The 16,721-nt window shown below is 36.3% G+C and overlaps 1 protein-coding gene across 1 annotated transcript; it reads left to right on the top strand.

Annotated features, from left to right (window-relative positions):
* The first annotated feature begins 8,093 nt into the window (after positions 1–8,093).
* cenpw (centromere protein W) lies at positions 8,094–16,339 on the top strand. The gene is made up of 3 exons (XM_043261465.1): positions 8,094–8,300; positions 14,029–14,142; positions 15,908–16,339. The coding sequence occupies exons 1-3, from the start codon at positions 8,214–8,216 to the stop codon at positions 15,932–15,934; spliced, it is 228 nt and encodes a 75-aa protein (XP_043117400.1). The 5' UTR covers positions 8,094–8,213; the 3' UTR covers positions 15,935–16,339.
* The last annotated feature ends 382 nt before the right edge of the window (positions 16,340–16,721 follow it).

Raw genomic sequence — 16,721 nt, 5'->3', positions numbered from 1 at the left:
GTGTGTGTGTGTGTGTGTATGTGAATGGAAAATCAGTTTTCTAGCCTGCTGCTCATAAAAATTTGCTCCTGAGCTTAGAGAGGACCATAGAAGGGAGAACAGTGAGAAAATGTGTATTTGTTGATGTTTGTGGGTGTTCATTGCACAGGGGTGGTAACTCAAGTTTAGACAGTTTTATATAGTAGAGTACACTCTGAAAAGGTGCCGTAAATCAATTTTATTTGCTGTTTGCTCTGATCACACCTCTTTTGACCTTTGACCTCCTTGGCTTGACAGATATTGTGCTGCTTCGGGTTTACTTGAACAGTTAGGCCTGTTCATGTTTTCATTTTTTAATACATATACTTTCTCCCTGCAAAATACTTTAGGGTGGTGAATGCATTTCTCTAGTCAGAATTAAAGGAGTATTTCATCACTCCTTCTGTCCTTATCCAGGAATAGAGGAAAAAATATAGGATTGGAATGACACAAGGGTATGTGAACAAGGACAGACAATGCACAAGAAAAAAAAAACTGTATTTGAATGTTTCTAAAGTGGATAAGGCCTAGCACTATATGATGAAACACTGCAGTCATGCAGTGCTGGAAGACAGCGCTGGGAGCTTGTGATGTTCTGATAAGCTAGTTGGAATATCCACTGTGTCTCTGACACCTAGGAATGTCATCAGATAACCATATGAAGTGAGACAGGAGCGTAAGTCACTCCGAAGATACACAGCCCCAGGAGGAAGAGAAAAAGAATGAGTGATAGAGGATGGATGAATGGTCAGTAGAAGCATAGATGTGGTCATGTGGGGGGAAACACTCTTGTTCACTAGCACGTCTGACTTGTATTCCCAGAAAGAACAATGTTGCTATGCTTATGGGAGATTCTACAATTAGTGGGAATTGTTTTGTCCCTGAACATGATAAAAAAAGAAGTCGAGAAAAAACATTGATGTTTTAAAAATGTGAAATTGTCTGGTGTAGTGCTCCAACATCCATTTCTGTGGAAAAGTTTTGGACATCGAATATTAGGGTGTTCATATGCATATTCATCTGTTTATGGGGATTTCTAAAGAGAAAATATTGAAACATTTGTGTGCAGGTTTAATTGTGTACTAACATCCATTTTAAAAAGCTTTGGATGTTAGAAATTAGAGTGTTTATAATATGCATATTGGAATCAGTAACATTGGTTACACTTTGTTGCTACCTGGTCTCATAGCATATACGTGCACTTGGGTGCACTTTTTAGCAAGACACGAAATAAGTACCAACAATTACACCACAAGTGCATTAAAAACACCTTTATTCCTTTTCACACAAATGTACATAGGCTCTTTTCATACTTACTTGAGAGGCGAGGAGCTCTGGTTCTAATCCCGTGTATCTATGGCTCAACAAAACTGTTCAAATCTGTGTAAAATTAAGTTGAAACGACACAGTTCCATCCAAATGCCTTTTTATATTAGCTTTGCATTTGTTAACACTATCAAGTAGGTTTAGGGTTGGATTTGGTGATGGGCACATTTCCAAAATGACAGAACATTAACTTTAAGCAAAAGTCTATGGACACGTATTATGTGTTTTACCTGTGTTTTAGCTCTACTCAGTGGACATTTCTTTTTTAAACTGCACCGAAACATGCCATAGGGTACGTAAAAACGTGTTGCACAAAGGTACGTGTTTTTATTAGACCGGGTTGCTTTATTTTGGTAGTCCACTTTAGACATTTTAGTAACTTTGTAACTACATGTGAACTAATTCTCATTAATTTGCAACTACATGTCTACTAACTCTCAGAGTATAGTGTTTGGGGTAGGTTTAGGGTTAGTAGAATATCCCATCAAAATCTACTAATATTCTAATGACTGCTATTTGACCTCTAAAATGGACTATTAAAATAAAGTGTTATCGTAATATTAATCTTTTTATGGATGAAATAGAATATATTCACCCTGTACAATGGTTGCCAGCATTCTTTGACATAACTTCTGTTTCATTCCCATAACAACTGGTCCATTTTCCAAACATCTCTTTGTTTTTGTTCAGTCAGAACCAGTTTACTGCCCTGTTTAATTGATGATCGTGTTGTTATTTGTCATGGTAAATGCAGGGAGTTCCAGTGTGTCCCGTTCACACGGCTTCAGTCGGGCCTGCCGTCAGGCACCACACCACAGTGGATATAAACATAAAGTGGGAATGCAAACAAACTCCCCACTCTCTTTACTATTTCCGCTTTTGCTTAGACTCACTCTCGAAATCTCACTTCCACAAGTGATTGCATTTCAAAAGGCCTCTCAGACAGTGCTCTCGTGAACTCCTCGGATCAGAGGCATGACAGTGCCGTTTAAATAAGCACAGACTTGATGGACTGAGGATGCAATTAGGCTGTTTAGTGATTTTTATGGCATAACAGAGGTGTAGGAGAAGACATAGATATGAAGCATGCAGTATATGTACCAAAGCGTCACAATCAGTATTGCCATGACATTACCCTGCAGCTGTAGCATTTCCCACTCGGGTGATTGGCTAAAAATACCAGTGAAATGATAACACTCTTTATTCCCATGCTACACCTATATAGCATATATTTTCCACACACCCAACAACATTAAAATCAGATTTATAATGCTGATGTGTTGAAATACTTCACCGGTTCATTATTTTAAGACAGACAGGAAGCCAGGGAGAAAAAAATGTTTCTGCAAGAGTTATGAAACTGTTTTGAAACTTTGTTTTCTTCTGCAGGGATGAGACTCGTGCTGAATGAGCACAATGGTCTGAGAAGAAAAGAAATATAGTCCACATGGAGAGAATAGCATGGTATATCTATCCATCTATCTATCTATCTATCTATCTATCTATCTATATGTTACATGTATTCGTGTTGCAGAACACATATTTTAGATTATGAATCTGATTAAATGCATTTCTCCCCAGCTCCTTCCCCCCATGAAATATGAACTCATATCCAGAAATTTAGGAATTTTATACTTAGAAATCCAGAGTTCATGGATCCATGACTGACTGACCATCTCTGCAAAAAAAAAACGAATCTGGAAATACCTTCACAGACCTCCTGTGGAGAAAACCACCATAAACGCAGTTCCTGTAAAAAAGACATACGAACATGATCTAATACAGCTAGGAATCAAAGACTCCCATGATGCTGCAGGAAATGTGTGAGCCAATACTAAGATTTTCCATGGTAGCATCTTCAGAGTTATCTCCACCAGAGCCACATATAAACGTGCCAACATGTGATTTTCTATAATCATATGGAATGAGTTTTCAGTTGCCTACAACCATGTGGTCAAGGTTATTATTCGCATCATCTTCCATGAAGAAGCGAGAGGACAATGTTCCTTTGATCTTACAGGACAAGCAGACGCAAAAGTTATTTCTATATTTTAAAATATTGTAAAGAGAACTATTTTGAAGTGTCAGTAGATTGTATATTTTACAATTAACAAAAAAACAATAAAACCCCCGCAAAAAACCAAAAATCCCAATTTGTATTATTTATTATTGTTTTCTGTTGTTGTTTTTGACAGAAACAAGCTTCCATAGTATACTGATCAAATATATAGCTTAGTCGCTTTTTATAAAAGCGTCTGCCAAATGAACAAATATTAAATATTTACAATGAAATATTTATTGAAATGCAAATTCAAATGTTAAATGATTTGGCATACATTTTTGGGCATAGTGAGGACATATTGCAATGCTTACTTTGCACCTGTGCGCAAATCCATATGTGAAGCATATTTTCCAAGGTGTTATGACATTCAGCAGGAGCTGAGAAAACTCTTAACACGTTTCTTCTGCAAACGCGTGTGACGTACTGCAGCATTTGTTCACCTGTTTTAAGTTGCAAGTCAATGTTGGAGGTCCCAACTCTTTGTTTTCCACAGTTTGTCCATAAAAATGTATATTTGGAGTCTCCACACCACAATAGTTGATTGCAATCTGGATTTTTACTTATTTCAACCAAATTTGACCAAACACCTCATTGCACCATTAAGTACTACCTTTGTTTTTCATGCATTAGGCCTATTTTTTCATGATTCTGGAAATATTTTGTTCTGTTTTAATGGAAAAGCATCGAATGGTAGATATTAGGATGTTTATATGCATATTTAGAGGAGTATCTGTACAGCATCACATGTTATCTGAAAGTAATATCTGTAGACCACCTGTCTTAAAAAGCTTGTTCTTTATCAAAGTCTTGCAACAAAGTACTTAAAGGCTCTCTGAAGATTTATAATCCATTTACTCTGGTTTAAATTACCCCTTCTGTAGCCATTGTGGCAAAACTTCAAACATTGGATTCGGTAGGACTTTTTTAAAACACATTTATCAGCTATGATAAAACTATTTAATGACCACCATTACTTGTTCTGTTGATCTTCTGTGTTTAATGCTGAACAGAGTGCAATACAGATGCACCTTCATTTCATTGTCAGCATGTTCATATCACTGACTGAGGATCTAATCAATTGGATGCATGTTCTGACAATGTTTGGACAAGGTAATTCACTAATTCACCTAATATACGAGCCCTTCTTAGACCTCTTGATCTGTCCGTCCTTATTGCTTGATGTACCAAAATGGTGACATCCATATAATGTTATAAATCTGTGGCTTCTTAAGTGGTTTGGATTGAGTACAGAACACATCTAAAACTGAAGTATTTCACCGGTGACAGTCTGCGTTTGTGTAGCATTACGTCTGTCAGCCATTGAAACATGTGTCTGGTCCATACTCTTACCTTACAAAGGCTGCAATGTGGAGGAGGAAGCTGAATGAGAACTCGACACATCCATAACTGTGCTGTTCACATCTGTGAATGAGCCTCAGCTTCGCAAGATGAATGTAGGAAATGGGATGGTTGGGCCTGGTGGAGTAAGATATGCGAATGGCGGTCTTAGTAGCCGTGTGTGAAGATGAGTGTGATAAAGCTTTATTTTCAATAGCTGCAAATGGCAGTGCTCTCGAGTAAATGATGTATGAAGCTTTGGGGGAGATTCCATCAAAACAGGAAGTGGAAAAATATGCTGTAGAATGCTGATGAGATGCTTAAAGGGATAGCTCCCTAAATTTTCTCAAGTCAGTGGATACCGTCAAACTGCTTGGTTACCCACATTCTTCAAAATATCTTCTTTTGTGTAAAAAAAAAAAATCCCCTTTAGTGTAATGATAAGCATAAAAACAATTATATCTTTATTGTGGTATATATTTTTTTCTCTTCCTGAAACAATAGTTTATAGGTTAACTGGTCTCTAGCCAGTGCGAACCAATGCTCTCGTATTAAAATATGGCAAGCATTCAGTTAGATATTCATGATTTGTGAGTTCTGGGTGAAATTACTTATGCACTTATCCATGTAATTACAAGATCCCTGCAGCTAAATCTATCTGATTGTATATTTGGTTGTTAAAATGTCTTGATACAAAAGATTCTGTAAATGAAACCCACATGAAATACCAGAATAAGAACTACCACTAATCAGTCCTTTGAAGTGTTACTCAATTCCTTGTTATTCTGTAGGAAACTCCCACGCTTACAAATTGTTGTTTTAGTGGCATTCTGAGGTTAGAGTAAAATATATATACATGCAATAAACACTTAAGAATAAGTTTTCAATTACTGAAACCGCATTGTTTTTTAACAGCTAAGTCGTTTTGCATCACAATTTATCAGTTAAGAAAGATCTTAAGCACAGATAAATGAATCACTTACGTAATAATGTCTTAAAAATACGTTTTTGCTCCATTAAAGGGGAGTAATGTCATGGCCGTGCTTTTACATGTGTATTAAAAAACTGTACTGAGGATGGAGAAAAATGAGTGGGTCGTGCTGAAACATTTTATAAGTGAATAAGATGAATAAAGCCGGGAGCTATTCTCTTTCATTTTAAACTCAGCCAAATGCCAAAGCTCAGAACAATTAATAGAAACCATAAAACATGTGCCATTAAAATGGACTCAAAGTTCTGGCAACGTTTCAGCTCCATCTTATAAATTAATTTATTTTTAATTCAACAAATGCTTTGCAGCTGTTTTACATTCTTTGAGCTTAGGGGACAAAAACTGTAATACACCTGAAAAAGAAGGAAAATCTGATCTGGAAATGTATGTATTGTTGAATGTTTATTTTTATTCTAATTTATTGTATTGTGTTTTATATAGTTTATTTCTTGGTATGTATTATTGGTATTGTTTTTAGTACCATTGAGGGTTTTTTTTTTCCGAACTATAGCAATATTTTCTATTTCAAACAATAAAGTGATTTGTAATTGTTTGAGTAATAGAAGTTCATAAATAAAAAATAACCATAATTCAATAAAAATAGCTGTAATAACATTAAATAGCTATAATACACACAAAAGACATTAAACGGTTTGCATCTTTAAACAAGACATTTTCACCTGGGTGAAATTACTAAACAAAAACAGGACCAGATCAATAAAATACAAAAATTGTCTATCATTACTTACGTAAAACCCTGGATTGCATTCTAAACTTTTTTTTCCCATTTACTCATACAAGCTTGTTTTAATCATTGACTTCCCTTAATCCCATCTTAAAGAGACTGCTACATTAATATTATTAATATTCTCGTATCCCTACTTGCGCTGGTACCCATAAAACTACACTACACTACTCAGCTGGTTGATTCTTAATAAAATAATACATATTTCCATTAGTAAGTTTCAAACGTAAAAATCGATGCCTTTGAATCAGAATATATTAAAACTCCTTTTTGAGTTATCCATCCCCTCTTCATACCATTTAAGTTGCATCTGAATGGTGAGTAATTCAGCCGTATATACTGATTTATGCTTACTTTGTTTCCACCATTATATTTTGGTACATAAAATGCTGCACCTATTCGTCCTGTCTCTGGGTTTTTGGATCCATCTGTATATACCTGTAAAAATGGACATTATTAATGTCTTCTAATGTTTCATATTTAATTTCAACTTCAATTTCTCCTTTCTGTATTCTGTTATGTATTGTCAAATCAATTTCTGGCTCACAAAAAACCAAGGCGGTATTGGAGATATTACTACTGTAATGGTTCATTTCTCTTGCTCATTCCTGTGCTTTCCATGCAAAACTTGTCCCCTTAAAAGTTTTAGTTTCTATAGTGTCTAATACTTTTTTGAACCAGACGATTCTTATTATGTCCATTTAAATTTACCCAGTATGCCATAGATAATTTCACGCAGAATACGCATTTCTGCAAACTACACCTGCATTGCTGCTGCTTCTGGTGTTGTAAGCAGGTCCTTAAATACAGTGTTAGGAGTAACGCATTACAAGCATTACAACTTTTTTTTCAGGGAACTAGTAAAGTAATGCATTACTTTTTAATTTACAGGAAAATATCAGAGATACTTTTTCAAAAAAGCAACGCCATTTATTTACTGACAAGTCTCCGGAGGCATTGTGTGTGCTGTGAACATGATTGTACTGTAGTTGTGGACTAAATGTCAACATGCATTAGTTCTTCTCACGTAAAAAAAAAAAAAAAAAAAAAAAAAAAGATTTATTATTCATCAAAATGAAATTCAAACTCAGAATATTACACAAACCTGCAATAATATGTTAAATAACACAAATGTATCTAATCCCATTTTATTAACCAATGTGTTTGCTGCGTCTGTTTAGTTCAATCATACTAATAAGCAACAATTACTTTAGATAAGCTAACAATTGTACTTCTTCTTTTTTATGCCGAAGAGTGCTGAAACTTTCTCCTGCATTCTACTGTACAGATATGAATTTACTCTTCTTTCAGGTTTATTCATTACACGTTTTGGTACAAAAGAACTTTTCATTTGCTATACAAATAACTTATTATATTAAAAACAAGCAAGAGGTCTAATAAGGCGTCCTTGAGGAGTGCCATTTTTCATATTTGGTTGAATAGATCCTGATATATGCCTTTTCAATGTCAAAATACACAGCTACCATCACTGTCAAAACCAATGCTTTTTTCAGTCTGTTTCTAACCTTACGAAAGTATTTCCAAGTGATTCGGACCGGCGTTAATACGCACAAATCACGTGCTTGTGAGGGCAACCATTGAGCTCGTTACACGTCATCACCAGGAGCCGGTAGTGAAACGCGCGATATTTTGAAAACAACGAAAAACAAACAGTCGCGAGCTTTATTTTCGATCTCCAAAACGGTAAACTAACGCCCTGTAGCAATCAAAACATGTCAAAGAAAGCCCCGAGAGCAGCCCTGAAGCTCCGTATGAAGAAGAACGCTAGCATACGGGTAGGAAAAAACGCAGACCTGATGGTGAGTGAATGAAAATGAACAACGACCGTTTCATTTAATTTAGCTGTCAAATGATATGCGTGCTGTTATGCAGTTGTTGTGTATTCAGATAATGATCAGTTTCATCTCTGATGCGTCGTTTTTACAGGGGTAACGTTAAAGATGGATGTTCGTTGTTGTCTAGGGCTGTGTCTTAAAATGTTGTAAGCTGCCTATATAGACAGAATTTTGGCCAGCTTAGGAAGATTGGGACATTTTAAACCACCGCATGAAGCACGGAAATGCTGTTATAGACAGAGGGTAGGTTTTAAGACACATCCATAGGTTGCCATTAGGCAGGAAATGCGTTTCATTAAAAACATTTTTATAACATTAGGTTACATTATAACGAACGTATTTCAATGGTCAGCATAGAAAGAAATATAATGGATTGTTTTTTTTTTTTTTGTCTTTGAAAGATCTGACTCTTTTTGGACACAGTGCATATACAGAATATTTTTAGGGCTCTCCTTAGTACTTGAACCCTGTATGTAATGCACTATAAATGTATTTTAGTGCATTAAAGCATTATTTCAACCACTGTTATAATACTCTTATTTATTCATCATAACACCTTTTAAAAAGTACAAAAAATTTCAAAATCTGCAAATATTATAATGCATTTTAATTTTGGTATAAATTATTTATTTAAAAAAGATATCCCTAGTTAGTAGACTTGTCAATTTACAGGACTGTACCACATTAGTCGGTTGGGGTCTTTTTGATTTGGGACAAACTGTTTAGATATAGCTTACAGCATGGGTGAGCCTGTGTGATTGGAGAACCGTATAAAACTAATGCAAATGAGCTGAATTAGTGGGACGTTACAGACCTCATTATAAGGAAGCTTATTATGTTGTTTCCCAAAATAGTTTTACTTCAAGAATGTACAATAAGCTACACAAGTTATTTATTTAGAACTTATTTCTAATGTCTGTTTTTTTTTTTTTTTTATGGGGACTGGGACCTGACTTCAGCTATATTCAAACTCATATTGTTACCATTATAAACGTACGTCAGAGCATTTTTAATGCTGCAAGAACATGGCTCTGATCGTAATGATTTGTTTGCTACCAGTGTAAAGTTCTTGCCCATCTTGTCACTTAGGAAAAGACCTAATTCTAGGATGAGGAAACCACAAATGGGAGGACAAGCCATTAAAACCAAACCACCGTGATGACTATTTTAAAGTCGATTTTATTTTAAGGAACTTGGTCCTTTAACTTAGCAGATGTGTTTATATTTGTTTAACGTTTTATGCGCAAGCGGCACTGATGAAACCAATTAGTGTTACGCATTATCACGTGAAGTGGCCACTGTAAATGTTGGTACATGCGATAGATGTATAGCACAGCGTTTTTTATTGTTTGATGCTGACCACTTCATAGCTTAAGTTGATTAAAAGGAACCTCAGTTTTCAAAAGGGGAGTCCAGTGGTTTAGGTTGATTAAGGTTTGCCTTTCGGCAAGTTTGCCTAGTGTTTTCCATGGGAATTAGGGAATTGCTTATCCGTTGTTTTTAAATTGCGGGGCACTGTACATAGTTGATTATGCTCTGTGTGTGTGTAGGATGCCCGTGTGCTAGCAGGGTCCTAATTAAAGGTCCATTGCAGCTGGTCTTTCTTTATAGAGACTGGAGGTGGGGATGTAAAAGCCGCCTGAAAGGTGCTCTGCTTTACAGGGGTCTAATCCAGCCATTAAATTAAAAGGAAAATGCAGGAAAAAATGAAAGAAAGGCTTTTTTTACCGTCCTATGAATATATTCCGGTTTGATCTGGTTTCCTGTGCTTTTAATGACAAAATTCCTAATAAGGCCCTTCACACTTTGCCTTATGCATCACATCATGAATGAGTCTGCTTTTAATTGGTCAAGCTATGATTGTGCTTTGGCTTTCACATGAAACCATTAATCTTAGTTCTCTGATAGTAGATCTACAATTACAAGTGTTTTCAGTGCTGATTTCGAATAAAATGTTTAAATGTGATTGCATTCTAAATATAAGAGAAACACACGCACAGTAATTGAGGTTTAGTTTTGGGGGTTTTTTTTGCTTCATTTAAAAGCAAACAAGCATGCAGCAGTTCAGGTTAGTCTGATTCACAAACATATGATGCTTGTGAAATTGTTCTTTGACTATGACCCATTCAATTTATGAACTTTGAATCCTTCTAAATCTTTAAAAAATGCAGAAATGTCTTCTGAAGCTGTTTGCCAGTTTTGTGTGTTCATAAGAGAAAAAATGAAGTGTACTGCAGGTACTTATAATTTTCAGAGTCAACTTTAGTCTCAGTTAGCATAAATAGACTGGCAGAGTAGATTCCAAAATGGCAAATGAGAAACAGAGGAGTTTAAACCAAGAACACTGATTTTGAACTGTAAAACAATAACAGAAATACATGTTCAATTTCCTCAGAAACCTTTGATCCAGATTTCTCCTTGACGGCTTTTCCTTACCTATTCTGCTTTCTATCAAAAGTGCTTAGACTCATGTTTCCTGTCTCTTGGATCAGATCTTACTCTGTAAGCACCAAAACAGCTTGTAAGATTATTCCAGTCATACTATTTAATCTATCCTGTTTATAAGCGCATCCCGCCGGGTGGAGCAGTGGCTTAAGACAGCGCTTTGTTCCCCCTGCTGAACTGAGATAGCTTAAACTGCATTTGATGGTTGATTGAACACGAAAATAATCAGCTGCATCCTGCTAGGGAAGCTGTGAAAAAGTGTCTGTTTTCTTTTTCCAGATCTCCCCCCAAACTGTAGACCCACTCTTGCCCCCCGACAGCAACGTTTGCTCCCTGGTGTTAGGGATCTCTGGGAAAGTGTGGAAAATCAACAGCTTGTTTTGGTGGCCCAGGCCAACAGCTCCTGGCATTTTTACACCAGGTCATTAGAAGTTGTGCCTGGCTTGTGTACTGTAATTGGATGACGGGTTCCTGAACTGAAATTGCTGGTTGCAGGTTATTCTAGACTGTTTATTTATGAGCTGATTAATGCAAATCGTGGTTTGTTGAGTCTGCTGAGGTGAATGTTTTGAATTTGTGCTTTTTAAGAAATGTAAAATGTTCACCAGAATTTGCTGTTGGTCTTCTTTCTTGCATTCATTTGCATACTGAATTGTGTTAAAAATTTCCTATTAGGGCTGGGCAAAGTATCGTACAATATATTCATGCACGTCATTAGCGATAAAACTCCATCACCTGTTTTCAAACTAAGCGGCAGTTAATTCACAGAGCCGTAAATCACTGACAAGCTAGGCAATATTGTGTTCAGTTTAGCAAATTAATCGTCTAATACTGAATGTGATATTGTGTAGCTTGTTAATGATCTAATCAAGGAAACGGCTTAACTGACGATATTGTTTAAGGCCATTATTATTATTATTATTATATTTAATTTGTGCTCATTCTCTATATTTTCATATTACATTGGCATCTAACGCTCACTTTATATATGGATATTTTAAATTTAATTTTTTACTTTTAATGTATTTAAATTTTAATTACATATCTCGTTTTAACTTGCTTTGCAGTGCAAAGATTGTGCTTTTTCTTTTTTAGTTGGTTAGTTAAGATCCCTAGGAATTGAAAATAAGGTGTTGCTAGTGATATGCTCTAATATTTAAGCTACAGGAAGAAAAAAACATATTGCCTGTTGGTTTTGTTGTATCAGTGTTGTTAACTCAACTGGTGTTTAACAGTGCAGCGTTAACTAGCCTTGAAACCTACACTTAAACTCACACTTTTCTTTTTCTGCAGTCTAAGCAAAGGGATTTCCTTCATGTAATGTGCATTCATGAAAACGGATTTATCTTGTTAGACTTTCTGTTGGTGACATTTGGACAGATCATAAGTCAACGTAAGTCTGCACTGCACACTCTGAGGCAGAAGTCGCAGACTCTCTTTAATGTTCCTAATGCTGCTGAGACCGGTTTTCTCTGCACTCCTCTGCCCTCGGTGAGGATTCCATGTGCTTTCCGTGTCTGAGCGAGGCAGCAGAGACAGTCTCCGCTGTAATCAGTTCAGCCCGGTCGTTATGTTTTGGCAAACCCTCTGGCACAGGGGAAGCCTGCATGGGCTTCTCAGTTTCCTTCTCGAAAACACTCTCAACACCAGCTGTTGGAGAAGTATTCAGACGCCCCAGAGATGACCCACAATTATGAAAATGAGGTATTAATAGATTTAAATTACATCCAAATGGCGTTGTGTAGATGCACAAGGAGCGCTGCCTTTTTTCAGCTGAAATCATTAGGAAAACTAGCTGGATGCGGTTCAGCGGATGTGGTGGCTTGTTTCATCTGTGTATGTGTGTTTTTGAGACCGAGAGAAAGTGCAGGGGATGATATACAGAACTTTCTTCATATAACAGCTTGTAGGAGTACACAGAGTGTAGACCACAGTGGAGGTGAAAGTGCAGGAAATAAGTTTCACATTTTGTTATTAGGAATATTAAAAATATGTTCACAATGCAAATCTCCTTCCTCGGCTATTTTATGAAAACTAAGCTGTAAAAACAGGCCAAAAATAATCAATATAAAGTATCTGATGTTATAAGGTGCAGCACCAAATTGCCTGAGGGTGAGTTTGAAGGGTCAGACTGTCAGTAAGAAAATCAAAAACATTTAGTTATTTTTGGATGTGTGTGTTTGTGTATTAAGTAGGCCTGTATATGTATATATTTTACTGTTCACACATATTGTTGTTTTAATATTAATATACCTTTTAATTGGTTAGTAATAGATTAATAGATTGTTAAATATGTAACAGGTTGCAATACTTAAATTTATATTTATCAGCAATTTGTTGGTTATCAGTCTATAAATTATAAATAGTTCCTGAATTATTAGAAGAGGTTATGCTGTCATTAAAAAAATGTAGCCCTTGAAGTTGGGATGAATGTTACAGAGATGTGGGTTAAGGTAATGGCAAATTAGGTTTATAATCACCTAATTTGTTTAAATAATGATGAAAATAGGAAGTTAGATTGACTTCATATGTGCATTATGAACTGCACCAGGAAGAGACACCTGTACATTGTTGTACAACGGATTGTTCTAGAGTATATTGTATACAATGTTGTCATGTTAGCATATGTTAATTGGCAATCATTTTAAGTATGTAAACTTAATTTGAGATCAAGGCTGATGTGAAATCCATCCCGGAGTGCAGACCTCTGTTTAACATCTCATGACAAAATTCACCAAGACAGATGAAGTGCTGAAAATGAAACAATTTTTCTGGTCTAATCCGACAAAGCTGCAAAAGGATCAATGTCTTTGGGGAGGACTGGAAGACTTGTCTTTCTGTGACACCCTCTTCTCCTGGATCTGTCTGGCTGTTCTTGTAACATAATCTTTACAGTGCTTATCTGTTGATCCATGCACAGGTATAGGGTGAGCTCTGCATGCTATACCTGGCAGATGATATTCACTTGAGTCGCTCAAAACATTGGATAGTCCTCTTGACTCCAAAGCGCTGGGCCTTTTGTGCGCCAAGACACTAAGAGCCTCTTAAAACGATTACATGGCTGTCCGTCACTTCAGCATTGTGGTTCTTTTTAGCTCTGGCTGAATACGTTTTCTACCTTTGCATGTTTACTTTGAGTAATAAAAAAAGTAAACCAGTAATTTACAGTCTGTAGATTCTTCTGTATGTTGCATAATTTTCAGATAAGTGACAAATGAAATAATTAGTAGTTCTCTTGTGTCCACAGGCCCAGCTCAACCTCCTGGTTATCCTGCATCGTCTAGCGGAGGAGTCCAGGGTGAAAGCATTTGAGGAGAAATCGGCAACTATCAAAGTTCACCACGTCAGAGCTGTTGCAAAGGTATCTATCCAACAGTACCGTAATAGTTAAAATGCCAATAAAATGTATTATGTTAATGACGCTATTGTAAACACTAAAACTTTTGGAGTATTTTAGCCTTTTTGTTCATTGTTAGATATATTACAAGACAGGACTGTTAAAATTGTCTTTTGCTCCTAAATCTAGTGAAGATGATCCTATGGACAAAATATGCTTCTTTCCTTTGTTCTTGAACTATTGTTCTGTGAGTGTAGGTCTCTCATGTAAACATTTAGTTGTGTTTATTATTTCGTAATGGTTATAAAGTGACTTCTTTTTATCTTTGGTCCATGCACCATTGAACTATCAGACAAAAATGTACTTCCAACTTCCCTTCTTTATACTTCAATTGATTTATTTTAGCCTGAGGTCCAACAATGTGTTGGGGCAGTGATGTTCTCTAACAAGCACAGTGGGCACCTGAGATTGGTTGGGTTAGGTTTCCAATGCATATTAATTTGATCAGGCTGCATTGTTAGCAGATGTCACCCGTGGCCGCCCTATTGATCTTCTCAACAGTATGTGTTTCAGCAATCAATTTGTTCATTAGTGGACTGCCAAGAGCTACATTAGGTGAATGGCAGCTTATCTGCAGGTCCAGTCCATATCAACACACAAATGGAAAGAAATTGGCAGCTGTGTGTTCCCTGTGCTGATTATGATAGATTCTAGTATTACTTTAAACACCTTACTGGAGTGCATGGAATTTTGTTTTAAACAAATCAGAATAAAACGGTACAGAACACACTCCCAGTCACCCGATCATGTCCAGGTCAAAAAACAAAATTATATATTCCCTAAATAATGAAGGCTTAATTTTTATATTTCTTTTCTACTGACACAAGTTTAAACAGTCCACCTCAAATCTTGGATAAAAATTAAAAAGACATCAGAGTGAGTGAATCCTTGGGAAGGCATTTTCTTTAATGGACTAAATATTCAGGATGTGTCTGAAGTTTATTCATAAATGCAACGAGTGTTGATTCCTGTTAGATTTAGTTTAGATACAGTGTTTTACTGTAGATTAGGCCCAGCTGAAACTCTTGTAGTTTTTATTTATTTATTCAGCCATTGTTTTGAGGCTCAGGCCCTGCATGACCTGAAAAAGGAATTAAGTCAGCAAATGAACACGCTCGTATTGCAGCCGTAATCCGGCTACATCATCTTGCAACCACCCCTTTGATGGATATTTTCTATAGATCTGAATGGGGCACCACATCAAATGAGTCACAATAACACTGAACAGAGATCCGGCCGATTTTGAGTCATCGTGCTGCGTTTATTTTCACAAGGGCAGGCAGCTTATTTGATTAAGATGTAATTGTGTGCAGAGTGCTCCTTGTACAGATGCACTTGAGCAGCAGGGGCATGAAATATGCTCTGCTTGTTCCAAATCAAGAGCACAGTCATGATGGCCTGTCACAGCTAAACATGTTAGGAATTACACGCTTTACAGAGTTCAGGCACAGACTGGTTCAGCATGGCCGCCTCTTAAAACAGGTGTGTAATATAGAGCTCTGCCATGGAAAGTGGGAATTTAAGGGGGAAATGGTGTAACAGAAAAACAGGGTGTTTCCAAATGGTACAGGCTATATTAATTATGTTTGTAAATACTGTAAATTGACTTTGCAGGTGCAAGGTCTTTTAAAATACTAAAATGATATGAATACACTAGTAATTATCCCTTTGTGTGTCAATGGTGCCGCCCCCTGCTCTAAATAATTGTTTCTTCCCTTTGTTGTTACAGAAACTGTTAAAGAGCACACGTGGATAACATGGATGACGGGAGTTCCCCATCACAATCCTTTATTTGTTCAACAGCATTGACCCCATGAACTAACATTTACTTAAAGACATCAATATGTGTGAGCTACAGTACAGAGCACACAGCGTATGTGGACTATAAAAGATGAACATTTAATTTTATTCATTCTTTAGTACTTTTATGCGCACAATGGAATTTATGTTGCCATGTCTCAGCGTTGGACACATTTTAAGGCTGTGATCCGTTTCTCTACGATTGTTACATTTTTGCTTCTAGTTTTGTTTAAATCATGTATGATGGACAGTATCTAGCCCAGATATCTAAAGCAACACATGTGTCCCTCATCTCGTTGGATCGTATTTTGACTTAATACCTGTTAATAAACAATTTGTACCACTTAACTTGGTTAACACATGGTTGAGTAACCGTGCAGTGTTTCTTTCTTCGCTCTGTATAGCAACAAGATATTTGGCTCTCTGCCATCGACAACACTGGGACCATTATCTGTGGCTGCTCACAAAAGCAGGTTTTTAGCAGGAAAGTTCACTCAGATGATATTTCGCTCTCTTGTGTTGACTTGACTCGGTATCTGATGGATGTCTTGTAACTAGATAATCATTTTCAATTTTCAAATCATTTTCGTTTCAAATTTAATTACTAATATCTGAGTAACCTATAAGAAAATACACAAAATCTGTTAAAAACATGGACAGGATATCATTAAATCATCAAGGAAAAGACAGTTAACAATTGAAATGTTATGTGTGTATACTTTTACATTTTCAGTCAAGCGCTA

The sequence above is a fragment of the Puntigrus tetrazona genome, chromosome 16 (genome assembly GCF_018831695.1).
Source record: "Puntigrus tetrazona isolate hp1 chromosome 16, ASM1883169v1, whole genome shotgun sequence".
Taxonomy (NCBI): domain Eukaryota; kingdom Metazoa; phylum Chordata; class Actinopteri; order Cypriniformes; family Cyprinidae; genus Puntigrus; species Puntigrus tetrazona.
This window is presented reverse-complemented; position numbering and strand designations above follow the sequence as displayed.